The following is a 21,589-nucleotide window of genomic DNA, read 5'->3' as shown; positions in this document are numbered from 1 at the left end:
ACCAGATGCTCAGGAACTGGACAGCTTTTGCCCTAGGGCCTATGGAAGGAGGGTAAAGTCTGATTTCTTAATGCTGTATCTGAAATCAGTCAACGCAAAGGAGGAACTGGACTGGAAGACTTGTAGACCTAATTGATGGCTGTTACTTCATGCCCTCAGGGGTGTGGACAGTGCAGACTTAAAAATCTTCATGTTACAGAATGATTTCTGTATTTTATCTCTTAAATGCAAGGTGCATAAAAGCAGGGAGTAGAACTGAGAGTTCAAAATAATCTGTAACACCTGTTATAGACCACCTAATCAGGTTGAAGAGGACGAGGCATTCTTTGAGTAGCTTTCAGAAATCATGCGATTGCCAACACTTATTATCATGGGAGACTTCAACTTCCCTGATATATGTTGAAAATATAATACAACACAGAGGAAGTAGTCCAAGAGGTTTCTAGAATGTGTGGAAGATAGCTTCCTTACACAGCTGATACAAGAGCCTACCAGGGGTGGTGCCCTGCTAGACCTGCTCTTCACTAATAGAGAAAGACTGGTGGGAGATATGAAAGCTGGGGACTGTCTTGGGCAGAGCGACCACAAAATTGTAAAATTCTCTATTTTTGGAGTTGTCTGAAGGGTGACTGGCAAAAATGCTACCTTGAACTTCCAGAGGGCAGATTTCGACCTGTTCAGGATGCTTGTTGCAGGGGTCTCTTGGGATTCACTCCTGAAGCGTTAAGGGGTCCAGGAAGCCTTGATACTCCTCAAGATGGAAATCTTAAAGGCACAAGAACAGGATGTTCCTGAAGGCCGTACAGCAAGCTGTAGGGGAAGAAGAACAGTGTGCATGAACTGGGAACTACTACTGAGACTCCAGAAGAAAAAGAGAGTCTGTGTCGTTTAGAAGAAGGGACAGACTACTTGGAGAGATTACAAGGAGGCTGCTAAGGTACGCAGGATTTGGAAGTTAGGAAGGCAAAAGCCCATCTTGAGCTCAGATTGGCCACTACAGTAAAAAAAGAATAAGAAATCCTTTTACAAATAAATCAGTGGTAAGAGAAGAACCAAGGAGAATTTTCATCCTTTCCTTGATGCAGCAGGGAATGTGATCACTGAGGATAAAGAGAAGGAAAATGGTTTTAAGTTGAGGGAGGGGAGATTTAGGTTGGATCTCAGGGGGAAATTCTTTACAGAGAGAGTGGTGAGGTGCTGGAACAGGCTGCCCAGAGAGGTTGTGGATGCCCCTTTTCTGGAGGTGTTCAAGACCAGATTGGATGGGGCCCTGAGCAGCCTGGTCTAGTATTACATGGGGAGGTTGGTGGCCCTGCCTGTGGCAGAGGGGTTGGAGATTCATGATCCTTGAGGTCCATTCTGATTCTGTGATTCTGTGGTTCTGTGATTCTGTGAAGGCTGAAGTCCTCAATGCTGCGTTTACATCTGTCTTTAAAAGGCAGATCAGTTATCTGCAGGGCACTTTACGCCCTGATCTGGAAGTCTGGAATGGTTTGAAGAATACATCTCCGGTGATTCAGGTGGAGACAGTCAGAGAGCTCCTCCTCCATCTGGACTGTCACAAATCCATGGGACCACATGGGCTCCACCCTTGGGTGCTGAGGGAGCTGGCGGGGGTGATTGCCAAGCCACTTTCTGCCATCTATCAGCACTCCTGGTTATCTGAGGAGCTCCCAGGGCATATGAGGCTTACCAACGTTACCCCCATCTACAAGAAGGGCCATAAGAAGGATCTGGGGAACTACAGGCCTGTCAGCCTGACATCAGTACCAGGGAGAGTTATGGAGCAAATCATCTTGGGTGAGATCATACGGCATGTGTGTGGAGTCCAGGGCATCAGGCATAGCCATTACAGATTCATGAAAGGCAGGTTGTGCTTGAGCAACCTCATCTTCTACGATGAGGTGACCAGCTGGAAGATATTATTCTATTAACATCAGTGTCTCAAAGCTTGCTGGGGACACAGATGAACAAGTCCAGGCAAGTCCAGGGCAGGGGTTGAGAAATCCTTTCTCAGGAGAACTTCGATGGACAAGTCCTGGGCAAAGGTTGTGAAATCCTTTGTCTGAAGGACACAGATGAACAAGACCAGGCAAGTCCTTGGCAAAGGTTGTGAAATCCTTTCTCTGGAAAAATTGATGAGACAATTCCTGGGTAAGGGTTGTGAAATCCTTTGTCTGGGGGACACAGATGGACAAGGCCAGGGGCAAGGAGAGATGAGCTGCAGCTTAATAGCTGTGAAGCTGTCTTCTTGTGGACTTATCTCAGGATGATGGCCATCTCAGGGGGTACTCACATGACTCTTGCTCAAGTGTCCAGGGATGTCACATAGGCAGAAGAACAAGTAGGATAAAAGAGGAATCGAAAACCATGAGGATAGGTGTCTGACTTCAGATTCCTCACGAAGTGATGCCTGTATGCTGAAGTAGAAGAAGAGGTGTCTGCAATCAGATTCCTCACACTACGGAATTCTTGCATCCTGAAGAACTCTGGGCCTGCTGCCTGTGCGCTGTTGCTTCCTCCCAGATTGGGTCCGCGACTGCCTCCTGCTCTCCTGCTACCTGATGAACTCTCCTGGGCCTGCTACCTGAGCTGCTTCCTCCAGCATTGGCTCTGCGACTGCCTCCTGCAACCTGCTTGCTGCCCAAGTCCGGTCACGCTGCTGCTACCTTCCCCCATCCCCTGCCCCCTCCCGCTGCTTCTGCCTCAGACCTTCGAAACGTCACGCAACGGGACCGCTGCTGGATCCTGGTGGTGAGTATCCCCGCTTTACACAATTGCTTCTTTCCTATCTTTTCTATCGCCCTCCTTCCCTTCCCCGTCTCCCTGATTAGGATTTGTAATAAACTGGTTGGACTAACATATGAACCATTGTTTCTTAATCTCACGCCGAGTATACAGATATTAAAAGAACCTCATCTCCCTCCAATAAATTGGAGCGAGACACCAGCCTGGTAGACGAGGGAAAGGCTGTTGATGTAGTCTACCTAGACTTCAGCAAAGCCTTTGATACGGTCTCTCACAATATTTTCCCGGAGAAACTGACTGCCTGTGGCCTGGACAGGTATACCCTTCTTTGGGTAAGGAAGTGACTAGAGGGTTGTGCCCAAGGGGTAGTGGTTAATGGAGTTAAGTCTGATGAGCGGTTTACATGTGGTGTCCCCAGGGGTCAGTTCTGGGTTCCATTTTGTTTGATATCTTCATTGATGGCCTAGATGAGGGGATTGAGTGTACCTTCAGTAAGTTTGCAGATGACACCAAGTTGGGAGGTGGCCTTGATCTGCTTGAGGGTAGGGAGGCCCTTCAGAAAGATCTGGATAAGCCGAGTTGCTGGGCTGAGGTGAATGGGCCTCACAGTGAGTGCCGTGTCCTGCACTTTGGCCACAACAACCCCATGCAGCACTATAAGTTTGGGGATGAGTGACTGGATGACTGTGAAGAGGTGAGTTGGTTGATGCTCGTCTGAACATGAGCCAACAGTGTGCCTAGGTGGCCAAGAGGGCCACCCAGTCTGCATTAGAAATAGTGTGGCCAGCAGAAGCAGAGAGGTGATCATCCCCCTGTATTCAGCCCTGGTAAGGCTGCACCTTGAGTACTGTGTTCAGTTTTGGGCCCTGCACTACATGAAAGACACTGAGGCCCTGGAATGTGTCTGTAAAGGACAGTGAAGCTGTGAGGGGTCTGGAGAACAAGTCTTATGAGGAGCGGCTGAGGGAGCTGGGATTGTTGAGTCTGGAGAAGAGGAGGCTCAGAGGAGACCTCATTGCACTCTACAACTTCCTGAAGAGAGGAGGGGTTTGGCCTCTTCCAGGCAATAAACAGGACCCAAAAATGTCCGCAAGCTGTACCAGAGGAGATTTAGATTAGACATAAGGAGAAACTTTTTCTCTCAGAGAGTGGTCAGGCACTGGAATGGCCTGCCCAGGGAGTGGTGGAGTCACCGTCCCTGGCAGTGTTCAAGAGGTGTCTGGATAAGAAGCTACGAGTTATGGTTTAGTGGGTTGTGGTAGCAATGGTGATGGGAGGGTGGTTGGACTAGATGATCTTGTAGGTCCTTTCCAACCTTGCGATTCTATGATTCTATTTGAAGCATGAGTGAATGGGTGATGTATTTGCTAGATACACGGAAAGCAGGAGTCATCTTTGAGCCTGGCAGCTGGGACCATCCTCTAGAAACTGCCAAATATGGGAGCTTGCTTTCCACCAGTTGACTGTGAACGTAACAAGAAATATGACCGTATTCCCCTCACCTATGTGAATTTCAGCAGGAAGACATTCCACCCAAATGCTTTTGTTAAATAGGTTTTTGTGGATTTCCTTTTTCAAGCACAAACTTTTACTCATCCCATTTTCCCTTTAGAGGATTAAGGTAACTTTCTCATGTCCTTCTAGGAAGCACTGGGAGAAAACTTCAGATTTCTTTTCAAGGTTTGAGGGATGGCCCCTCTACGAAGATAGTGTGCGAGAAAACCCAGCTCAAGTGCCTTTACACCAATGCACACAGCATGGGAAATATGTGGAAGAAGCTGGAAACCATGATGTACTTGGATAATTATGATCTGGTTGTTATCATGTAGACGTGGTGGGACAACTCTCATTACTTGTGTACTGTGATTGAGGGCTACAAGCTCTTCAGAAGGTACAGACAAGGTTGGAGGGGTGGTGGACTTGCCTTCTTTGTTAGATAGTGGATAGACTGTGACGAGCTGTGTCTTAGGAACAGCCATGACCAGGTTGAGAGCTTGTGGGTAAAAATCAAAGATCGGCCTAGTAAAGGGCATCCAGTGGTTGGGGGGTCTGCTACAGACCACCTGATGAGGGCGAGCCTGTGGATGAGGGGGAGTTTGTTGATGAGGCTTTCTTGCTTCGACTGCAGGAGGTGTCGTGCTCATGGGCTCATCCTGATTGGGGATTTCAACCACCTGGATGTCTGCTGGGATAGTGGCATGGCAGGTGGCAGGCAATCCAGGAGATTCCTGGAGTCTGTTGAGGACAACTTCCTGGTCCAAGTACTAGATGGAATGAACAAATCGAGCAAAGGAGGTGGGCAACCAGCATGGCTAAGCAAGAACCTGTTGCTTAAACTGAGGGAAAAGAAATATACAGGAAGTAGAAGCAGGGCTGTGTAGGCTGGGAAGAATACAGGGACATTGTCCACATGTGTAGAAATAAGATCAAGAAAGCCAAGGCACAGATGGAGCTGAACTTGGTGAGGGATGTGGATAATAACAAGAAGGGGTTCTACGGGTACATAAGCAGGAGGAGACAGACCAAGGACAGTGCTCCCCCTCTGATAAATGAGGATGGAGAACTGGCTTCCTCAGATATAGAAAAAGCTCAAGGTACTCAGTGATTGCTTTGCCTTGATCTTCACTGGTGGTCAGGCTCCTCCCCATGTCTGCCAGGACCCTGAAGATCTAGGTGTGGGTGAGAGGAACAAATTCTGTCCCAGTATAACAGTGGATTAAATCCAAGACCTCTTCATGAAACTGAATGTATGTAAGTCCACGAGGCTGTATGATATCCATCCCAGGGTTCTGAGAAAGATGGCTGATACAGTTGCCAATGCTCTCCATCATATTTGGAAAAATCATGGCTGTTAGGTGAGACCCCATTGACTGGAAGAAGGGAAATGTTACTCCCATTTTTAAGAAAGGGACATAGGATGACCTGGAGAACTATAGGCCGGTGAGTCTCACTTCTGTGCCTGAAAAGATTATGGAGCAAATCTTCGTTGCCATGTTAAGGCACATACAAGATGAAGAGGTGATCCAAGTGAGCCAGCATGGCTTCACCAAGGGCAGATCATGCCTGACCAATCCGGTGGCCTTCTATGATGGAGTGATGGCATTGGTGGACGAGAGAAGGGCAATGGATGTCAAGTACCTGGACTTCTGCAAAGCCTTTGACATGGTCCCTCACCACATCCTTCTCTCTAAAGTGTAACGGTATGGATTTGAAGGATGATTGGTTTCATGGATGAGGAATTGGTTGGCTGGACGCTGCTAAAGGGTTGTGATCAATGATTCTGTGTCAGGGTGGAAGCTGGTCACAAGCAGTGTTCCTCAGGGGTCAGTCTTGGTACCGGTGCTCTTCAGCATCTTCATCAATGACAGACGATGGCTTCAAGTGCACCCTCAGCAAGTTTGCCAATGACACCAAGCTGAGTGGTGCAGTCGATACACTGGAAGGAAGGGAAGCCATCCAGAGGGACCTGGACAGGCTGGGGAAGTGGGCCCATGAAAACCTAATGAGGTTCAATAATGTCAAGTGCAGAATGCTGCACTTGGGTCAGGACAATCCCAGGTATTTATACAGACTACGTGAAGATCTCTTGGAGAGCAGCTTTGTGGAGAAGGACCTGGGGGTCCTGGTGGGTGAGAAACTGGATGTAAGCCAGCAGTATGCACTTGCAGCCTGGAAGGCCAACTGTGTTCTGGGCTACATTAAAAAAGGGGTGGCCAACAGGGAGAGGGAGATGATTGTCACCTCTACTCTGCTCTTGTGAGGCTCCATCTGGGGTACTGCATCCAGGCTGAGCACAAGAAACACACAGAGCTCTTGGAACAGCTCCAGAGGAGGGCCACTAAGATGATCAGAGGGCTGGAGCACCTTCTATGAAGAAAGGTTGAGGGAACTGGGCTTGTTCAGATCAGAGAAGAGAAGGCTCCAGGGAGACCTTATTGTGGACTTCCAGTACTTGAAGAGAGCTCCAACAGGAGGGGGAATGACTGCTTACATGGCTGGATAGTATAGGACAAGGAGGAATGGTTTTAAACTGAGATTGGGGAGGCTTAGGTTAGATATTAGGTGGAAGTTTTTCACTCAAATGGTGGTGACACATTGGAACAGGTTGCCCAGAGAGGTTGTGGATGCCCAATCCCTGGATGCATTCAAGACAAGGCTGGATGTGGCTTTGAGCAGCCTGGTTTCTGCCGAATGTTTCTCCCAATGCTTAAAAGTTCCACCACCCTTTGCTTTCAACATGTTTTTTAACAACTCACTGTAGCGTTCGATCTTACCAGAAGCTGGTGCATAATAGGAGATATGATAAATCCACTCAATGCCATGTTCTTTGGCTGAACTATCCACAAGTGAATTTTTGAAATGAGTCCCATTCTCTTGAGTCAATTCTTTCTGGGGTGCCACGTCATCACAGGATTTGCTTCTCCAAACCTAATATGGTGTTTCGGGCAGTAGCATGGGGTACTGCAATATGTTTCAAGTCACCCAGTGGTTGCTTCCACCTAGTAAGCACATAATGCTTACCATTGTGAGATCATGGCAAAGGTGATATAATCATCCTGCCATGCCTCTCCATACTTAGACTTTTCCCATCGCTTTCCCCCAGAGAGGTTTCATCCTCTTGGCTTGTTTAATTATGGTGCATGTGTCACGGTCATGGATAACCTGTACAATAACATCCACAGTTCAGTCTCTAGCACACTTGTATGTTGCGTCTCTTCCTCGATGGCCTGAGGTCTCATGGGCCCACCGAACTAAAAATAACTCTCCCTTGTTCTGCCAGTCCAAGTCTATTTGAGCCACATCCATTTTTGCGGCTCGATCTACCTGATGGTTATTTTGCTGTTCTTCAGTAGCCCGACTCTTGGGCACATGAGCATTTATGTGATGCACCTTTATAACCACATTTTTGTTCAGGTAGCAATGTTTTTCCACAGTTCAGCAGCCCATATAGGTTTACTCCTCCGTTGCCAGTTGTTTTGTTCCCACTTATAACCACCCCCATAAGGCATCTGCCAACCATCCATGAGTCAATATAAAGCAGTGGCCACCTCTCCCATTCAGCAACATCTAAGGCCAGTTCGACAGCCTTTACCTCTGCGAACTGACTTGATTCTCCTTTTCCTTCAGTGGCCTCTGCAACTCGTCATGCTAGGCTCCACACAAAAGCTTTCCATCTGCGATGCTTTCCCACAATACGACACAATCCATCTGTGAACAGGGCATATTTCTTTTCATTTTCTGGTAGTTCATTGTATGGTGGGGCCTCTTTAGCATGCAATACCTCTTCTGCTGGTGATGTTCCACACTTTTCACCTTCAGGTCAGTCCATAATCAACTCTAGGATTCCTGGATGGCTGAGGTTCTCCATCATAGCTCGCTGCACAGTCAACACAATCCGCTTACTCCAAGTGACATCAGTAGCATGATGGGTGGAAGGAACCTTTCCTTTAAACATCCAGTTCAGCACTGGCAGTTGAGGTGCCAGAAGGAGCTGCATTTCAGTGCCCATTACTTCAGAAGCAGCCTGAACCCCTTCACGTGTGGCTAAGATCTCTTTATCAGCTGAAGTGCAGCCCTATTCCGACCCCCTGTACACTCTACTCCAGAATCCCAGGGGTCAGCCTTGGGTTTCTCCTAAGGCTCTTTGTCACAGACTCCAAGTAGGACCTTTCTTTCCAGCAGCTGTGTAGAGGATGTTCTTTACATCCTCTCCCATCCGTACTGGCTCCAGGGCCATATGGCCACAGGGCCATAGCGCAGGCTATCTCCTCTTTAATTTGCTCAAAAGCCTGCTGTTGTTCAGGACCCCACAAAAAATTATACTTCTTCCATGTCACCTTGTAGAGGGGGCTTACAATGAGGCTATACTTTGGGATGTGCATTCTCCAAAAGTCCACTACACCCAGAAAAGACTGTGTCTCTTTCTTGATAGTGGGTGGAGACAGCTGTGATCTTGTCACTCACATCTCCTGGCATGTGACAATGCCCATCTTGCGATTTTATTCCTGGGAACTGAATTTCTTGGGCAGGTCCTTTCATTATGTTTAGCTTAATAGCAAAAGCAGCATGCATTAGAATTTGGATTATTTGCTCTCCTTTCTTAAAAATTTCCTCTGCTGTATCGTCCCACACAACAATGTCATCAATGCATTGCAGGTGCTCGGAAGAACCGCCCTGTTCCAGTGTGGTTTGGGTCAACCCATGGCAAATGGTTGGGCTGTGTTTCTCCCCCTGGGGCAAACAGTTCCAGGTGTACTGAACGTCCTTCCAGGTAATAGCAAACTGTGGCCTGCATTCTGTGGCCAAAGGAATAGAAAAGAATGCATTGGCAATGTCATTGGAAAGCAACCATTGGCAATGGTTGGAAGCAACCATTTGTTTGCTTCCAACTCCAGTTCGTACCAGAATTCTAACATAGCTTGCACAGCAGTGCTCAGTGGGAGTGTGACTTCATTCAGGCTGTGGCAATCTACCATCAGCCTCCATTCTCTGCTGGCTTTACGCACTGGCCTTATGGGGCTGTTAAAAGGCAAGTGAGTTTTGCTGATCACTCCCTGACTTTGTAGCTGACGAATCAGCTTATGAATGGGGAGCAAGGAATCCCCGTTGTTGCGGTACTGTAGCCTGTGTGCCATTTTTGTAGCCACTGGTACCTGCTGCTCTTTTACCTGTAGTAACCCCAAAACAGACAGATCTTCTGACAGGCCAGACAAAACAGACAGCTGATTAATGCTGTCTTTATTTACAGCAGCTATGCCAAGTGCCCATCAGTATCTCTTGGGATCCCTGAAATGCCCCCTACTGAGATAATCTATACTGAGTATGCGTGGAGCCCCCAGTCCAGTTACTATAGGATGCTTCCGCTAGTCTTTCCCAGTGAGGCTTATTTCTGCCTCCAACACAGACAATTCCTGAGAGCACCCAGTCATTCCAGAAATATAAATCAATTCTGTCCCTTTATAACTCGAGGACATCAGAGTGCACTGGGCACCGGTGTCCAGCAGTGCTTTGTATTCCTGTGGTTCTGACATGCCAGGCCATTGAATCCACACAGTCCAATACACTTTATTATCCCTTTCCCCTCCCTGACTGAGGGCAGGGCCCCTCTATTGGTTACCTGCAGTAACGGGAGCAATTTCAGTAATGGTTGTTCTGTTTTGTAATTCTCTCACCCGTGCTCATAGTGCAGGAGTGGGTTCATCGTACCACTTCTTCACATCCTCTCCATGCTCACAGAAGTAGCTCCATAGAGCAGCACATGACATTGATTTACTGTGGTCATTTGCTCGAGCAGGGAGGCGTTTGCCTTTGATAGCTGAGACTTTAATCAGTTTGATCATCTCCTTCAGCAGATTCTTTTGATCATCCTGGTCTTCATGTGTGTTTCTGATACTGCCACGGGTTCATTGTGTTTAATCACTAGGAACAATTCATCCAGCATGCTGTCCTGTTTCTTCTCCATTTTATCTAGTCTTTCTGTCATTTGGGAGATGGCTGAGATGAAAGCATGGGATGGCAGTAATTTTTGTTCTAAGTTTTGAAGTGTAAGAATCAGTTCAAGAACTGGGGGGGTCTTCTGTTTAGGTCCTCGTATCTATCAAATGTTACTACCAGTGTGCTGGTATACCTTTCCAGTGCTGTTCTTGTGAGCTTCTGCCGTATATCAGGTGTACTCTTCACTTTCTCAGGATCATGGCCCTGGCATGGATCATTACAAATAAATGTGGGAACATACAGTGTTTCCACCATGGCTGTTTCTCTCAAATATTGGATGCCTTTCTCAACAGTATTCCATTCTCTCATCTCAGAATCCAGACCATCTTTGAAGGGATGTCTTCACAGCTACTATCATCGCAGATATGCCAGAAGGTGGCAACTGAATTCAGACATCTACTAATCCCTCTATCAGTAGCTGAGTGTCAGGCAATGTTTCCTAGCTGGCGAGCTTTGCTACCATCTATGGACACGCTATTGGCCCCATTGTCCCAACAATGAAGCAACCAGGTGACAACAGTTTCATTCGGGTGCTGTATAAACTCCTTTCTTAAGCACTGGATTTCAGTCATTTTCAGGGGTCGACTAATAGTGGTAAAAGTAATATCCTCCTCCTCACTTTCTTCTCCATGTCTCTTACTTTTCTCAGTTGCCTTTCTCGGTGATGGTGGTTTGGGGGGGGGGGGCTCGCCTGGATCTTCCTCTACTTCCTCTGCTGCTGCTTCTTTCTGTTCTAGATGCAAGGATGCCCATTTCCATTTCTGGCCTTCCACAGGGGCAACGGACATTGATACTTCCTGCACAGGTGGTTCCTGTGATCAGTTGGGCTTGACTTGGAGTTTTCCCCCTTTGGCTTGGATCTCAATTTGGAAACTCTCTCTCTCCACAATATTACTATATAGAGCTCAGTAAGCACAAGCCAAACCTCAAATAAGCTGTTCCTCCTCTGATCTTTCTGATCTGATGCTCCTGATGTTACACGATAATTCACCAAATTGCTTTTAGTTCCTTTTAATAGAAGGTTAAGGTTCTCCATTCTCATGCTTTGAATCAAATCACTGTGTACATGTGTGCTCCCCTCTCAGGCTGCAGCAGGCTGTTCATTCACCTTAAGCCTAATGAAACTGCATTTTGCTTTCCATATTGCTGATTAATCACTGTGCAGTAATAACATCCCATTCTGCAAGCAGCTTAAACAAACAAACAAAAAAAAAACAAACCAGTGTTCCCTTGGAACTGATTGTGCTGCTACAAGTATACACTCCTGTATATAAGCATCTCACTGGCCAAAGCAAAGGGAACACAGGCATTCTGAAAAAATGAGAGTAATTGCCATGCCACTCCAGCCCCAGCCAGGAACCAAATTTTGCTACTTCTGCAAGGCTTCAATTATACATTATAACACGCTCTTTGCCTTCTATCTGTGATAGAAAACTGTCACACAAATTCAGGGAAGAAACATCTGTATTTTGCTGACAATGCAGGTGAAGGAAGTGAAGTGGTGACAAGATACCCCCCCACACCATCTAACACACTTGCTGCCTCTTCCCACCTCACCAAACCTCTCCTTCATGAAATGTGGAACAGCTCATAGGTTCCAGTCATAGAAACCAAAGAAACACAGTAAGGCACATACTGAGGGAAACAGACACTCAAGCCAGCCCCAACAGAAAGCAGAACTGGTTGCACCAGAAAGTCCTTGTACAGCTCCTGTCCCACATCCAGTGGCAGCCAGGTGCCAGCTGTTGCCATGTGTGGCAGCTGCCTCTTGCTCAGCCTCTAGCTCTGTAAGCCAGGTCTGTGCTTGGAGCCACACCAGCTTGCCCTTAGGCAGCTGGTGTTCATACATGTAAAGAGCTGTCAGTCAGAGATCCCTGCTATTCAATTTGCAAGAAGGCAGATTCTTTTCTGTGGCCTAGCAAAACTTGCCCAAAACAAGTTCAATTAAAAGCGTTTTATGTTTCACTGCTAATACCATCAGAGGAGTGCTCCAAAATCCTCAGGCATTTTCTGGCAAAAGCACAGTTTAGTTCTGCTGTCAGCAATTAAACACCAGAAAATGTTTTGCTTCCAACAGGCAAAGGAACCTCCTCATAAACAACTTTGAGATAAGGGAACTTCATAGGTAAAAACCAGTATTCCAAGTTGTAAAAGAGGTAAAACTGATGATTCAAGATGACATGATCAATTATTTTTAAGAGATCCACAAAAAACTCTCTGACTGTCTTGTGAGGTTTGAAGGGATAGTAGAAGTCTCTTATAGCTGCTGCCAGCGTCTTGTTTCCTAGAGGTCCAAAAATTGATGTTTCGTTTCCCAGATAAATAGGTTCTCCACTGAATAATATTATGCTGGTGTAGTTTGTTTGGATCTTATTGAACGTAGCTCCCAGGTCAGCCAGCTTCTGGTATGTTCTCAGTATGAATTTAGAGCATTCATAAGAATCAAACCATACAACTGATTTTTTTTCAGGACTTGCTTGAACTGTCCAAGTCTCATAGTAAATGCCTGTCTCATTGTCGTACTTCACCCATTTTGCCATTTCATTAAACATGGTTCCTGTAAGAGATGGAAATAAGCATTACAGAAACGAGGGAACAAATATACAGATCAAAACATTTTCTCTCCAGGTTCACCTCCCTTCTCTGCAAAAGTTTACCTACCACATTACCTATCCGCAGAGATGCAAGATATATGCTGGAGGGAGAATTCATACTCATTGAATAAACTAAAAGTAACTTCTTATCTGTAAATGTAAGTTACCCAAATGGCTTTTTTTTTTCTGCCATGTCTGTCACGGAGTTAGCTCTAGATCTGAATCCATGACAGGGGCACAAACCCAGAAAGAGACAAAAGAGAGAGGGGAAAAAAAACTATCCCACTTTTTGCAGTGTAGCTGGCCCCAGGCAGGCCATGCGATCCAGGAGAGGGGGAAGGTTAGGGAGATGGCAGATGGGTCTAAAAAATACAACGGCAACGATCTGAAGAGGAACAGTAAATTACTACATCCAACAGAATTAAACAAACAGAAAGAGAAAAGAGTGTTCAAAATATGAGGTAGTAGACAAGTAGTCTTGCGCTAGTAGACTGCAGGGAATGTAAGTGCTTCATCTCCATGGCAAACAAAGAGAGTTCGAGTCAGCGAGAAAGAGCTGCTGGTGTCCTGCCAGGAACTCCACCTTTCTTCCTCTGCATACCAGGTCCTCCAGAAATGCTGCTCTGCTCCTCACCTCCCCTCTGAGAACCCAAAATGCCCCAAAAAAGCAGTCCATGGAACCAAAACATTAACTCTTTAGCACCCGCTGTTTTACATGATGTTCTGATATGGAATACCGACAACAAAAATCACAAAACCACAACACCTGTCCCTTGCTACTATGCCAGAACTTTTAAACTTTGGAGAAGTGACACTCATCACTGCATTTTATCCATGCAGACAAACAGAGCAGGTAGTACTATCTGCAACATATGCTGACAGTATTCACCAGAGCAACAGGTGTTTTTGCCCTTCCTATAATTGTAACTAAATTTTGTAATTCAAGGCCTAGTTTTTCATGCTTCTTCACAAAAGGAGGCTAAGTAACCTCTGACTGGGACAGCTGATACCTCCTCAGCCAGGAACGTCAAACTAAGCCAAAATATAGGAGTGGTACATGAAGACGAGCAAACTTAAATACTTAGGTTGTATATATGTATAACTGGAATACTTAATTGAAATCCCTCATTGCACTCTACAACCTCCTCATTGCACTCTACAACTTCCTGAAGGGAGGTTGTGGTGAAGAGGGATTTGGCCTCTTCTCCCAGGCAACGAGCAGGACACGGGGTAACGGCTGCAAGTTGTATCAGAGAAGGTTTAGATTAGACATAAGGAAGAACTTTTTCTCTCAGAGAGTGGTCAGGCACTGGAATGACTGCCCAGAGAGGTGGTGGAGTCGCCATCCCTGGAAGTGTTCAAGAGGCGTCTGGATGACGTGCTGCGTGATATGGTTTAGTGCTTGTGATGGCAATGGTGATGAGGAGACGGTTGGACTAGATGATCTTGTAGGTCATTTCCAACCTTGTGATTCTATGATTCTATGTTCTGCTGAAGAGCCATTTCACAAATGAAATGGGAAAAACATCTGTAACTCAGTTCATCTCTGCCATAGCAGAGGGTGATGAATTTGCCTCCTCAAAACAGATGTGAAGTACAAGGCTCATCTGTGTGTTTTCCCCCATATTCTTAGCCATACATTTCAGCTCAGCTCTTCCCTCAGTCACTACTCTGGGTGCAACTGCCTTTGACTCAGATCCAACTATCACCTCACATTCATAACACAGCCACATTTTTTTAATGCAATACATGAGAAGGCAGTCATATGACAGCTTGCAATCCTGGGGCTGTTCTAAGCCACGGTTTCTTCAGCTGCAAGTGTCACTGCTGTGTGACTGTGCTTGGGCTAATGAGAGATCTGTGTCTGTCACTAATGCTGCCCTACACACAACAACAGGCTCTCACATTTATTTAATGTAGTATCTTTCCCAAGCTTCAGGGACAGGGCTGCATGCTCTACTCAATCCCCCAACACAAGCTGCGTAAGTCTTGTTTCCAAGCCCACTCTTCATTACAGAAGACATGCGTGTCACACTTACCCAAGGGAAGGCATGCATGCATGCAGGCAGATACTGCAGAGCAATGACAGCTCTGCACTCTGTCTTCTCATGCTGCCCCTTTGTAGCTTGTTCCTCATACTTCAGAGTTTTCAGGCTTCACAGTAAACATGACAATCTGTTTAACTGTCCACTACTTGGTTTAGAATCTGTATCAAGAACTGCACTTAGTACACTGTAGTTGTTTTTGCAGCTCCCTTTTATAATTCCTATCAGATTAGCTTCCCAGGGGGTATCATGCAATGTACGTCACTGAACAGGATTTGTCTCTCCTAACAAGACCAAGATGGACTTAACATGAAGTTCTGGCTTTAACAACCTTAGCTAACCAAAAATATTACAGGTTCATGCCTGGTTCCCTGATAATCTGTGGGAAGATGCTCAGACTGTGAGAAACTCAAACTTTACATATCCCTGCCCTACCTCCACAAAAGAAGCATAACCCTATACAATACTGTCCTGGTCAACAGCATTAAAAAAAAAAAAAAAAAAAAAAAATCAAAATGCTTCATTGTGGCTTCTGACACTGATGACCAAACATCCATTAGGGTTCTGAAGAGGAAAGAGGCTTTTTATCAGGTCAGACAGGTCATAATTCTGTCTGCCTGCGTTTGTACACATTCTGCCATGGCAACTTTCAGAATCCTAGTCAAATTCAGAGATGCCACCTTCCTATCAGCTTTGTGGACATGGGAAACTTGCTTACAGACTCAGACAGTAACAATACCTCCAGAGGCACCAGAGCCTCTCTTTACTTAGCCATTAAATAATCCACACAGACAGAGACCACTACAAATTCCACAAATGTATGAAATATTTATCTTAGTGTTTGCACAAAACAATCTAACCACAGCAGGCACTGAAGCCTTTGGTCACGAGATACAAACTCACAGGAAAGCAGTTTCACTACTTAAAGAGCCACCTAGAATTTCTTTGCTAAAGCAGTGAGAGAATGTAGAGACTGTGCCCAACACACACACACTGTTATCGGATACTGAAGGCTGCCTTGAACCACTTACTACATCACCTTTAGAAGTGAGTTGTTTTATTCAAGTCCTCCTTTGTTCACAACTCATTCACCGTATTACTACTGTCATCAACCTTATTTATTTAAATGACCTTTTCATTTTAGGATTTCAGTTTTCAGTGTATACCAGGAAGTTATTCTGGTGATCATCCATTAATTTAGTGGAATAAATCCTGGTTTTGTTCTATGACATATAAAAGACCTTTTACTAAGGACATTTGCACAGCTTTTATGACACAAAATGGGGAATATGGAAACTGATATGAATATTTTTGACATCTATGAATATTCTTAAATATGCCTTAATTACTTATTCGGTAATACACGTTTTTTCACCTATTTTTCCATTCTCAGCAGTCATCTACTCCTTCACAATAGAAGGCTTTGTTTTGATGACAGCATGTGAAAACTCCATGAGTTCTCTGTATAAGCTATTCTTTTATTCTTATAGTGAGGAGACTCAAGTGGTTTTGCATAGCAACTTCCAATGACACCCACTTAACAACACTTCAGTGCGTCTTGTTCAAAAGGCGGCATCCTCATATCCCTTTCTGTTATAAAAGTAGTGCAGAGATAGCATTGAAATCAGCAGAATCAGCCACTTACATTACAAATAGCCATAAGTGAAAAGACACTTCTTATCCTGAAGACAAAGTTGACTGCATTTTATAATATTAGCAACATCCAAAGCATCTGAAATATACCTGATATTTTGGTTATGAGAACAAGAGTTCCATTTTCCTTCCAGTGTGCATCATCTATTCCTTCATAAAAGCAAGCAGCTCCCTGGTTACACCAGAACGGTGCATCCATTCCAGGTCGGAGATGTGGAAACGTGCAGTTCCCAAGCTGGAAGAGCTCATACCACTCCATTGTGTAGTTTTTGCCAGTTAAACTGCTCTTGAAACCCACAGCATCATGCATAATTTTCTGGAAAAGAACAAAAACTTTAACAGAAAGAAAAATAATTCTATAAAAATGCCAGCAGCTTGACCTGCACACCAGATCAGATACTTGAGAGCAAGGTGGGAACAGGGGGAGTGGCTCCTACTCCCATTTTCAATAGTGTTGATGCACAACATACTAGATGGTATCATGCACATACTTCTAACACGGAATCAGACTGCCTCAGTGCTTGTTTATCTATCCATCGTGCATTCTGTTATCTGGAGGCACTCAGTGGGACCTCAGCATCAAAACCCACACTTACTTTTGATGCTTATCTCACAAAGGAATCAAAGAAATAAGGAGCAAAACTGCATTAGCAGCAACAGATCTTAGCAATGAAAGCCACAAAACAACTGAGATAAATATTTATTTTTAAAGCTGTACAGTAAATTCATAAATTCAATCTCAGTTTAACAAGTAAGGTAAAGACATTTGAAGTTATCTCTATTTTTGGCTCTGTACTTTGTTTTGATGTTGCTGCTTTATGTTCATTAATATTTCTTTGTTCATTAGGGATCAAGCTCTGAAGCTTATGTATGCTAGTTAGTTACAGCTATAAATATTGTTGAAGTTGAGATTCTATCGTATTTGTACAACTCCACATAGACCTGAATAGTAATTATAATATCCAACAAAATGCACTGCTTCTGCAGTAAAGAAACTCAAATTGTAATAATGCATATATATTAAATACTCCCAGTGTGCAGCTTGGTTGTGAAACACAGTCACACCCACTGACGATGATGGTCATACTCTTTGCTTTTGCTGAAGTGAATTCTATAACTTTTTCCAGAAACTTACTGTTCTTCAGTAAGTTTCACATTATTGACCCTGGCTGTTAAATTTGTCTGAATCTCCTGCTACAGCTTTGCTAAACAAAAACATCACCTTACCAAATGTCCAAGTAGATCCCCATATTTAAATTCCCATACTGGAGCCTGTAATCGATACACTTCAATAACATCTTCTTCTTTCATGAGTGGAATAGCAGAGCCAGTGGGACAGAAAGTGTAACGAGCTTGGCAGTAAGGATCAGTTTTTGGACGGAAATCAAAGCGCCTGTATTGAGAAAGAGAAGCACAGACAATAATAAGCACAGCTTCACTGCTGGAGTCATTCCTCTAACTTCCCAAAAGCCTATGTCAGAGGGCTCAGGTGTATGGTACCTCCCAAAGCTAGACACTGCGATATAGATGCTGTAATGCTTGGAGAGTACAAGTCTGTAATACTGCTGAGGCACACATAGGACTCACAAGTCTTTCTTTCCCCATCTCCTTCAGATTCACTCACTGTACCTCACCTACAGAAAGGTTCTATATTCCTGTTAAGAAGGTGAAAACTAGAAAGTAAATACACAGCCAGAAAACAGACGCCAGCCATACATTTAAGTCCTATTTCTAAAATACCTTAAGTTTTCATTTCCCCTCCCACTGCATCTGCACATGACAACAAGCAAGTTATGAAGCACTAAAACACTGCATTTCTGAGCGTAAGACTGAAAGGTCTGTACTGTGATTTTGACCAATCTTGCAAGTACTGAGCTTACTGGAAAATCTGGAAGACTCCAGACTGCAAAATCAATTCCTTAGGCACCACCTGATGTAAATGTAACTGTAGAAATTATACTCAAGCTTTCAGAGCCTCAAATATTCAGTAGATTTTTTACTCAGAGAGTGGTAAGGCACTGGAACAGGTTGGTCAGATTGCTGGTGGGTACTCTATCCCTGGAGGCATTCAAGGCCAGGCTGGATGGGGCCCCAGGAAGCCTCATCTGGTGGGCAGCAGCACTGCCAACAGCAGGTGATCTTTAAGTCTCTTCCACTCCAAGCCCTTCTATGATGCTATGTATTAAACAGCAGTTAAACTGTGTAACATCTGCCTCTACAAACAGCAAACTCCTGAAAAATACACAACTGTGTAGCCTTCCTTCTGAAGGGGCTCATGCAAAGCCCTGTCCATTCCCTTCAGCTTAATGCAGTAATACACAGTCCCCTGCTTTCACCAGCAGTGCTGGCCTTCTGCAGGTAAGTGCTGTGTAGCAGCAATCAGGACTTTATTTCATTCCACTTATCATAAAACGGAATATGAAGTGAATTTCGACCGCAAGCCAAACCAAGGCAGCCTGATTTCCTCACAACGTTTTATTAAAACAGGAATTTCACTCAGAGGGTGGTGATGCACTGGAACAGGTTGCCCAAGGAGGTTGTGGATGCCCGATCCCTGGAGGCATTCAAGGCCAGGCTGGATGTGGCTCTGGACAGCCTGGTCTGGTGTTTGGTGACCCTGCCCATGGCAGGGGGGTTGAAACTAGATGATCACTGTGGCCCTTTTCAACCCAGTCCATTCTATGATTCTATGATATGATTCTATGAATTAAACAAGCACGTTTGAAGCAAGAGCTCTCATTTCTACAGATAGAGGAAGGAAAAAGGCAGCTCTCTGGCCAATCCGTGATGCCTGTTCTCTTACTTGTGAGCTCACCATACCAAGCACAGCACTAGCAACAAATCACGTAAGCCTACTGTTATTAAAACACGAATCTCTGCATAGCCTTCCGCAATTTAGTGAAAACCATCAGGCACCCAGGAAAGCACAGAAGCGTTTTCAGCCCCGCTTCAGCCCCGGTCCCCGCCTCAGCCCCGGCCCCCGCCCCGCCTGTCACAGGCCGCAGGTCGGGAGGCGGGGCAGCCCCACAGCGCGCCTGCGCCAAAGCGGGCGGTTGGGAGTAGGGACGAGTACCTTCCCCCCCCTCAGCGTCACTCACCTGTAAGGCACCGGCCAACGCCGCTGCGGGGCGTGAGAGCCGCCCGAGAGGCACGGCCCGCAGGCCGCCGCCAGCAGTAGCGGTAGCAGCAGCCATCGGTGGCGGATGGCGGAGCTCATGGCGGCCCGCAGGGCTCCGTGGCGCGCCGGGGGCGCTGGCGGCCGACTGAGGCGGCGGCGGGGCCGAGGGAAGTTGGGCGGGAGGGGGCCGCCCCTGCGCCCGCCCACGCAGGCCGGGGCTGCCCGAAAGGCCTCGGCCGTGTGAGCGGGATCGGCTGTGGAGGGACGGGCTGCAGAGCGTGGCGGGCCGCGGCACTGCTACGTGTGGGGGGCAGTAAAGTCGCAGGGGTGACGTTGTTCTCCTTCCTCGCGCTTCGGAAAAGTGTGTCTTGAATCATTCTTTAAAACGTGATGCTGCGCTAGGCACCAGCGTGCAGCGTTAGCTGCGGGCAGTGGGTGTGGTGCTGATGGGTTCTCACAAAATACAGGGGTTTGAAGGGAGCTCTGAAGATAATTGAGTCCAACCCCCTGCTAAAGCTGGTTCCCTACAGTAGGTTACACAGTAGGTTATTCCAGGTGGGTCTGGAATATCTCCATAAAAGGACACTCCACAGCCTCTCTGGTGGCCTGTCCCAGAGCACAGTCATCCTCACCATAAAGATTTTCCTCATGTTGGCATGGAACTAATTACGTTCCAGCGTGTGCCCATTGTCCCTTGCCCTTTTACTGGGCTTCATTGGAAAAAGCCTGGCCCTGTACACTCGTCTCCCACGCCTTAGATATTTATAAGCATTGATCAGATCCTCCCTCAGCCTTCTCTAGCTGAATAGCCCCAGGTCTCTTAGTCTTCCCTCTCAAGAGAAATGCTGCTGGCCCCTAAACATCTCTCTGGTCCTCAAGATGCTAAAGTTTCTCTGTTCTTTTCTTGGAATGAGTCCCAAATGCAACTGTGAAGGAAGACAGAGTATAAATGGAAATGAAGGAATGTGCAGTAGAATACTCCTATGGAAAACAGCAGTGATGTGTGCTACTTCACTCAGCTGCATTTGTATGTTTGTTATTTGTCACCCCACTACCAAAGACAATTTTGCAATGACTGAATACGAAAACATCATGTGACTGAATGAGGATTTCAGTTTCTGGAGATTTAGGCAACTATGCAGTTTTGTAATTTAGCTGTGCCAACGGTTTGTGGGCTGGTTTGGCCCAGTTCCCTGACCAGCAGGGCGGAGGGATGTCACAAAATCCACGCCTCCGGAAAGGGAAACAGGGGACCCCAAAATAATTAAAAACAGCAGCAACGATCTGATGAGAAAAACTAATTTACTAAACCTAGTATCGGAATGCAAAATAACACACCATAATACAATATAATTAGAGTTGAAGCTAATAAATCAAATATAATTTTAGCAGGCTAGTGTGTGGTTTTAAATGCTACTTTGGAGCTGTTTCACAAGGTACATTGAATACCTGCCTTTAGAACTGGAATTTATCCAGAGGAACCTGAACCCAGCACCAAAGGGAAAGACAAGCTGATTTTAACAACTTACAGGATAGGTATTATATAGGGGCTTATTCTCACATTTTTACAATGCTGAGATCAGTTTATCTCTGGCTAAGAGATACAATGGCCAGCAGCATCTGTGCAGAAAACACAGCTTTTTCCCCCCAGATCGGTGGAGTTCAAACAGGAATTAGAGTCCAGGAAGCTATGAGTGTGAAAGGTAGATTATGTTTTGCAGTGGAAATATCCACTATTTCTGTATGTAGTGTAGGACAAGTTGTTTTTCACAAAGAAAACTGAACAGAGTAAAGCTGAGACTGGGCCATTCTGACCTAGGTGGAATTGGCACAGGCACTAGGTAAGGTAGTTATATAGGGTGGGGGAGAGTCTGGTACAGGACAGAACGAATGCTAATTTTGAAAATATTGTCCTCCTATCACCACAGAAAGTACAG

At 45.7% G+C, this 21,589-nt stretch overlaps 2 protein-coding genes across 2 annotated transcripts in view; one reads left to right on the top strand and one right to left on the bottom strand.

The window, feature by feature from the left end:
• The window catches only part of FBXL3 (F-box and leucine rich repeat protein 3), a 56,241-nt gene that overhangs the window by 26,082 nt on the left and 8,570 nt on the right, over window positions 1-21,589 (top strand). The window lies entirely within an intron of this gene.
• Window positions 11,689-19,768, bottom strand: CLN5 (CLN5 intracellular trafficking protein). Its single transcript, XM_042867116.1, has 4 exons — window positions 19,633-19,768; window positions 17,762-17,927; window positions 16,625-16,850; window positions 11,689-12,799 (listed from the first exon to the last, which is right to left on the bottom strand). The coding sequence occupies exons 1-4, from the start codon at window positions 19,749-19,751 to the stop codon at window positions 12,288-12,290; spliced, it is 1,023 nt and encodes a 340-aa protein (XP_042723050.1). The 5' UTR covers window positions 19,752-19,768; the 3' UTR covers window positions 11,689-12,287.

The sequence above is a fragment of the Lagopus leucura genome, unplaced genomic scaffold (genome assembly GCF_019238085.1).
Source record: "Lagopus leucura isolate 7727_CA_CO unplaced genomic scaffold, USGS_WTPT01 Super-Scaffold_100001, whole genome shotgun sequence".
Taxonomy (NCBI): Eukaryota; Metazoa; Chordata; class Aves; order Galliformes; family Phasianidae; genus Lagopus; species Lagopus leucura.
The sequence above is the reverse complement of the archived record's forward strand: the minus strand, read 5'-3'. Positions and strand labels throughout refer to the sequence as shown.

What these genes read in the sequence shown, in the direction of transcription:
- CLN5 (XM_042867116.1), bottom strand. Translation starts at nt 19,751, where the DNA reads ATGAGCTCCGCCATCCGCCACCGATGGCTGCTGCTACCGCTACTGCTG. An exon ending in CGTTGGCCGGTGCCTTACAG is followed by an intron (nt 17,928 to 19,632) that starts GTGAGTGACGCT and finishes TTCTCAATACAG; the next exon opens with GCGCTTTGATTTCCGTCCAA. An exon ending in GGGATCTACTTGGACATTTG is followed by an intron (nt 16,851 to 17,761) that starts GTAAGGTGATGT and finishes GTTCTTTTCCAG; the next exon opens with AAAATTATGCATGATGCTGT.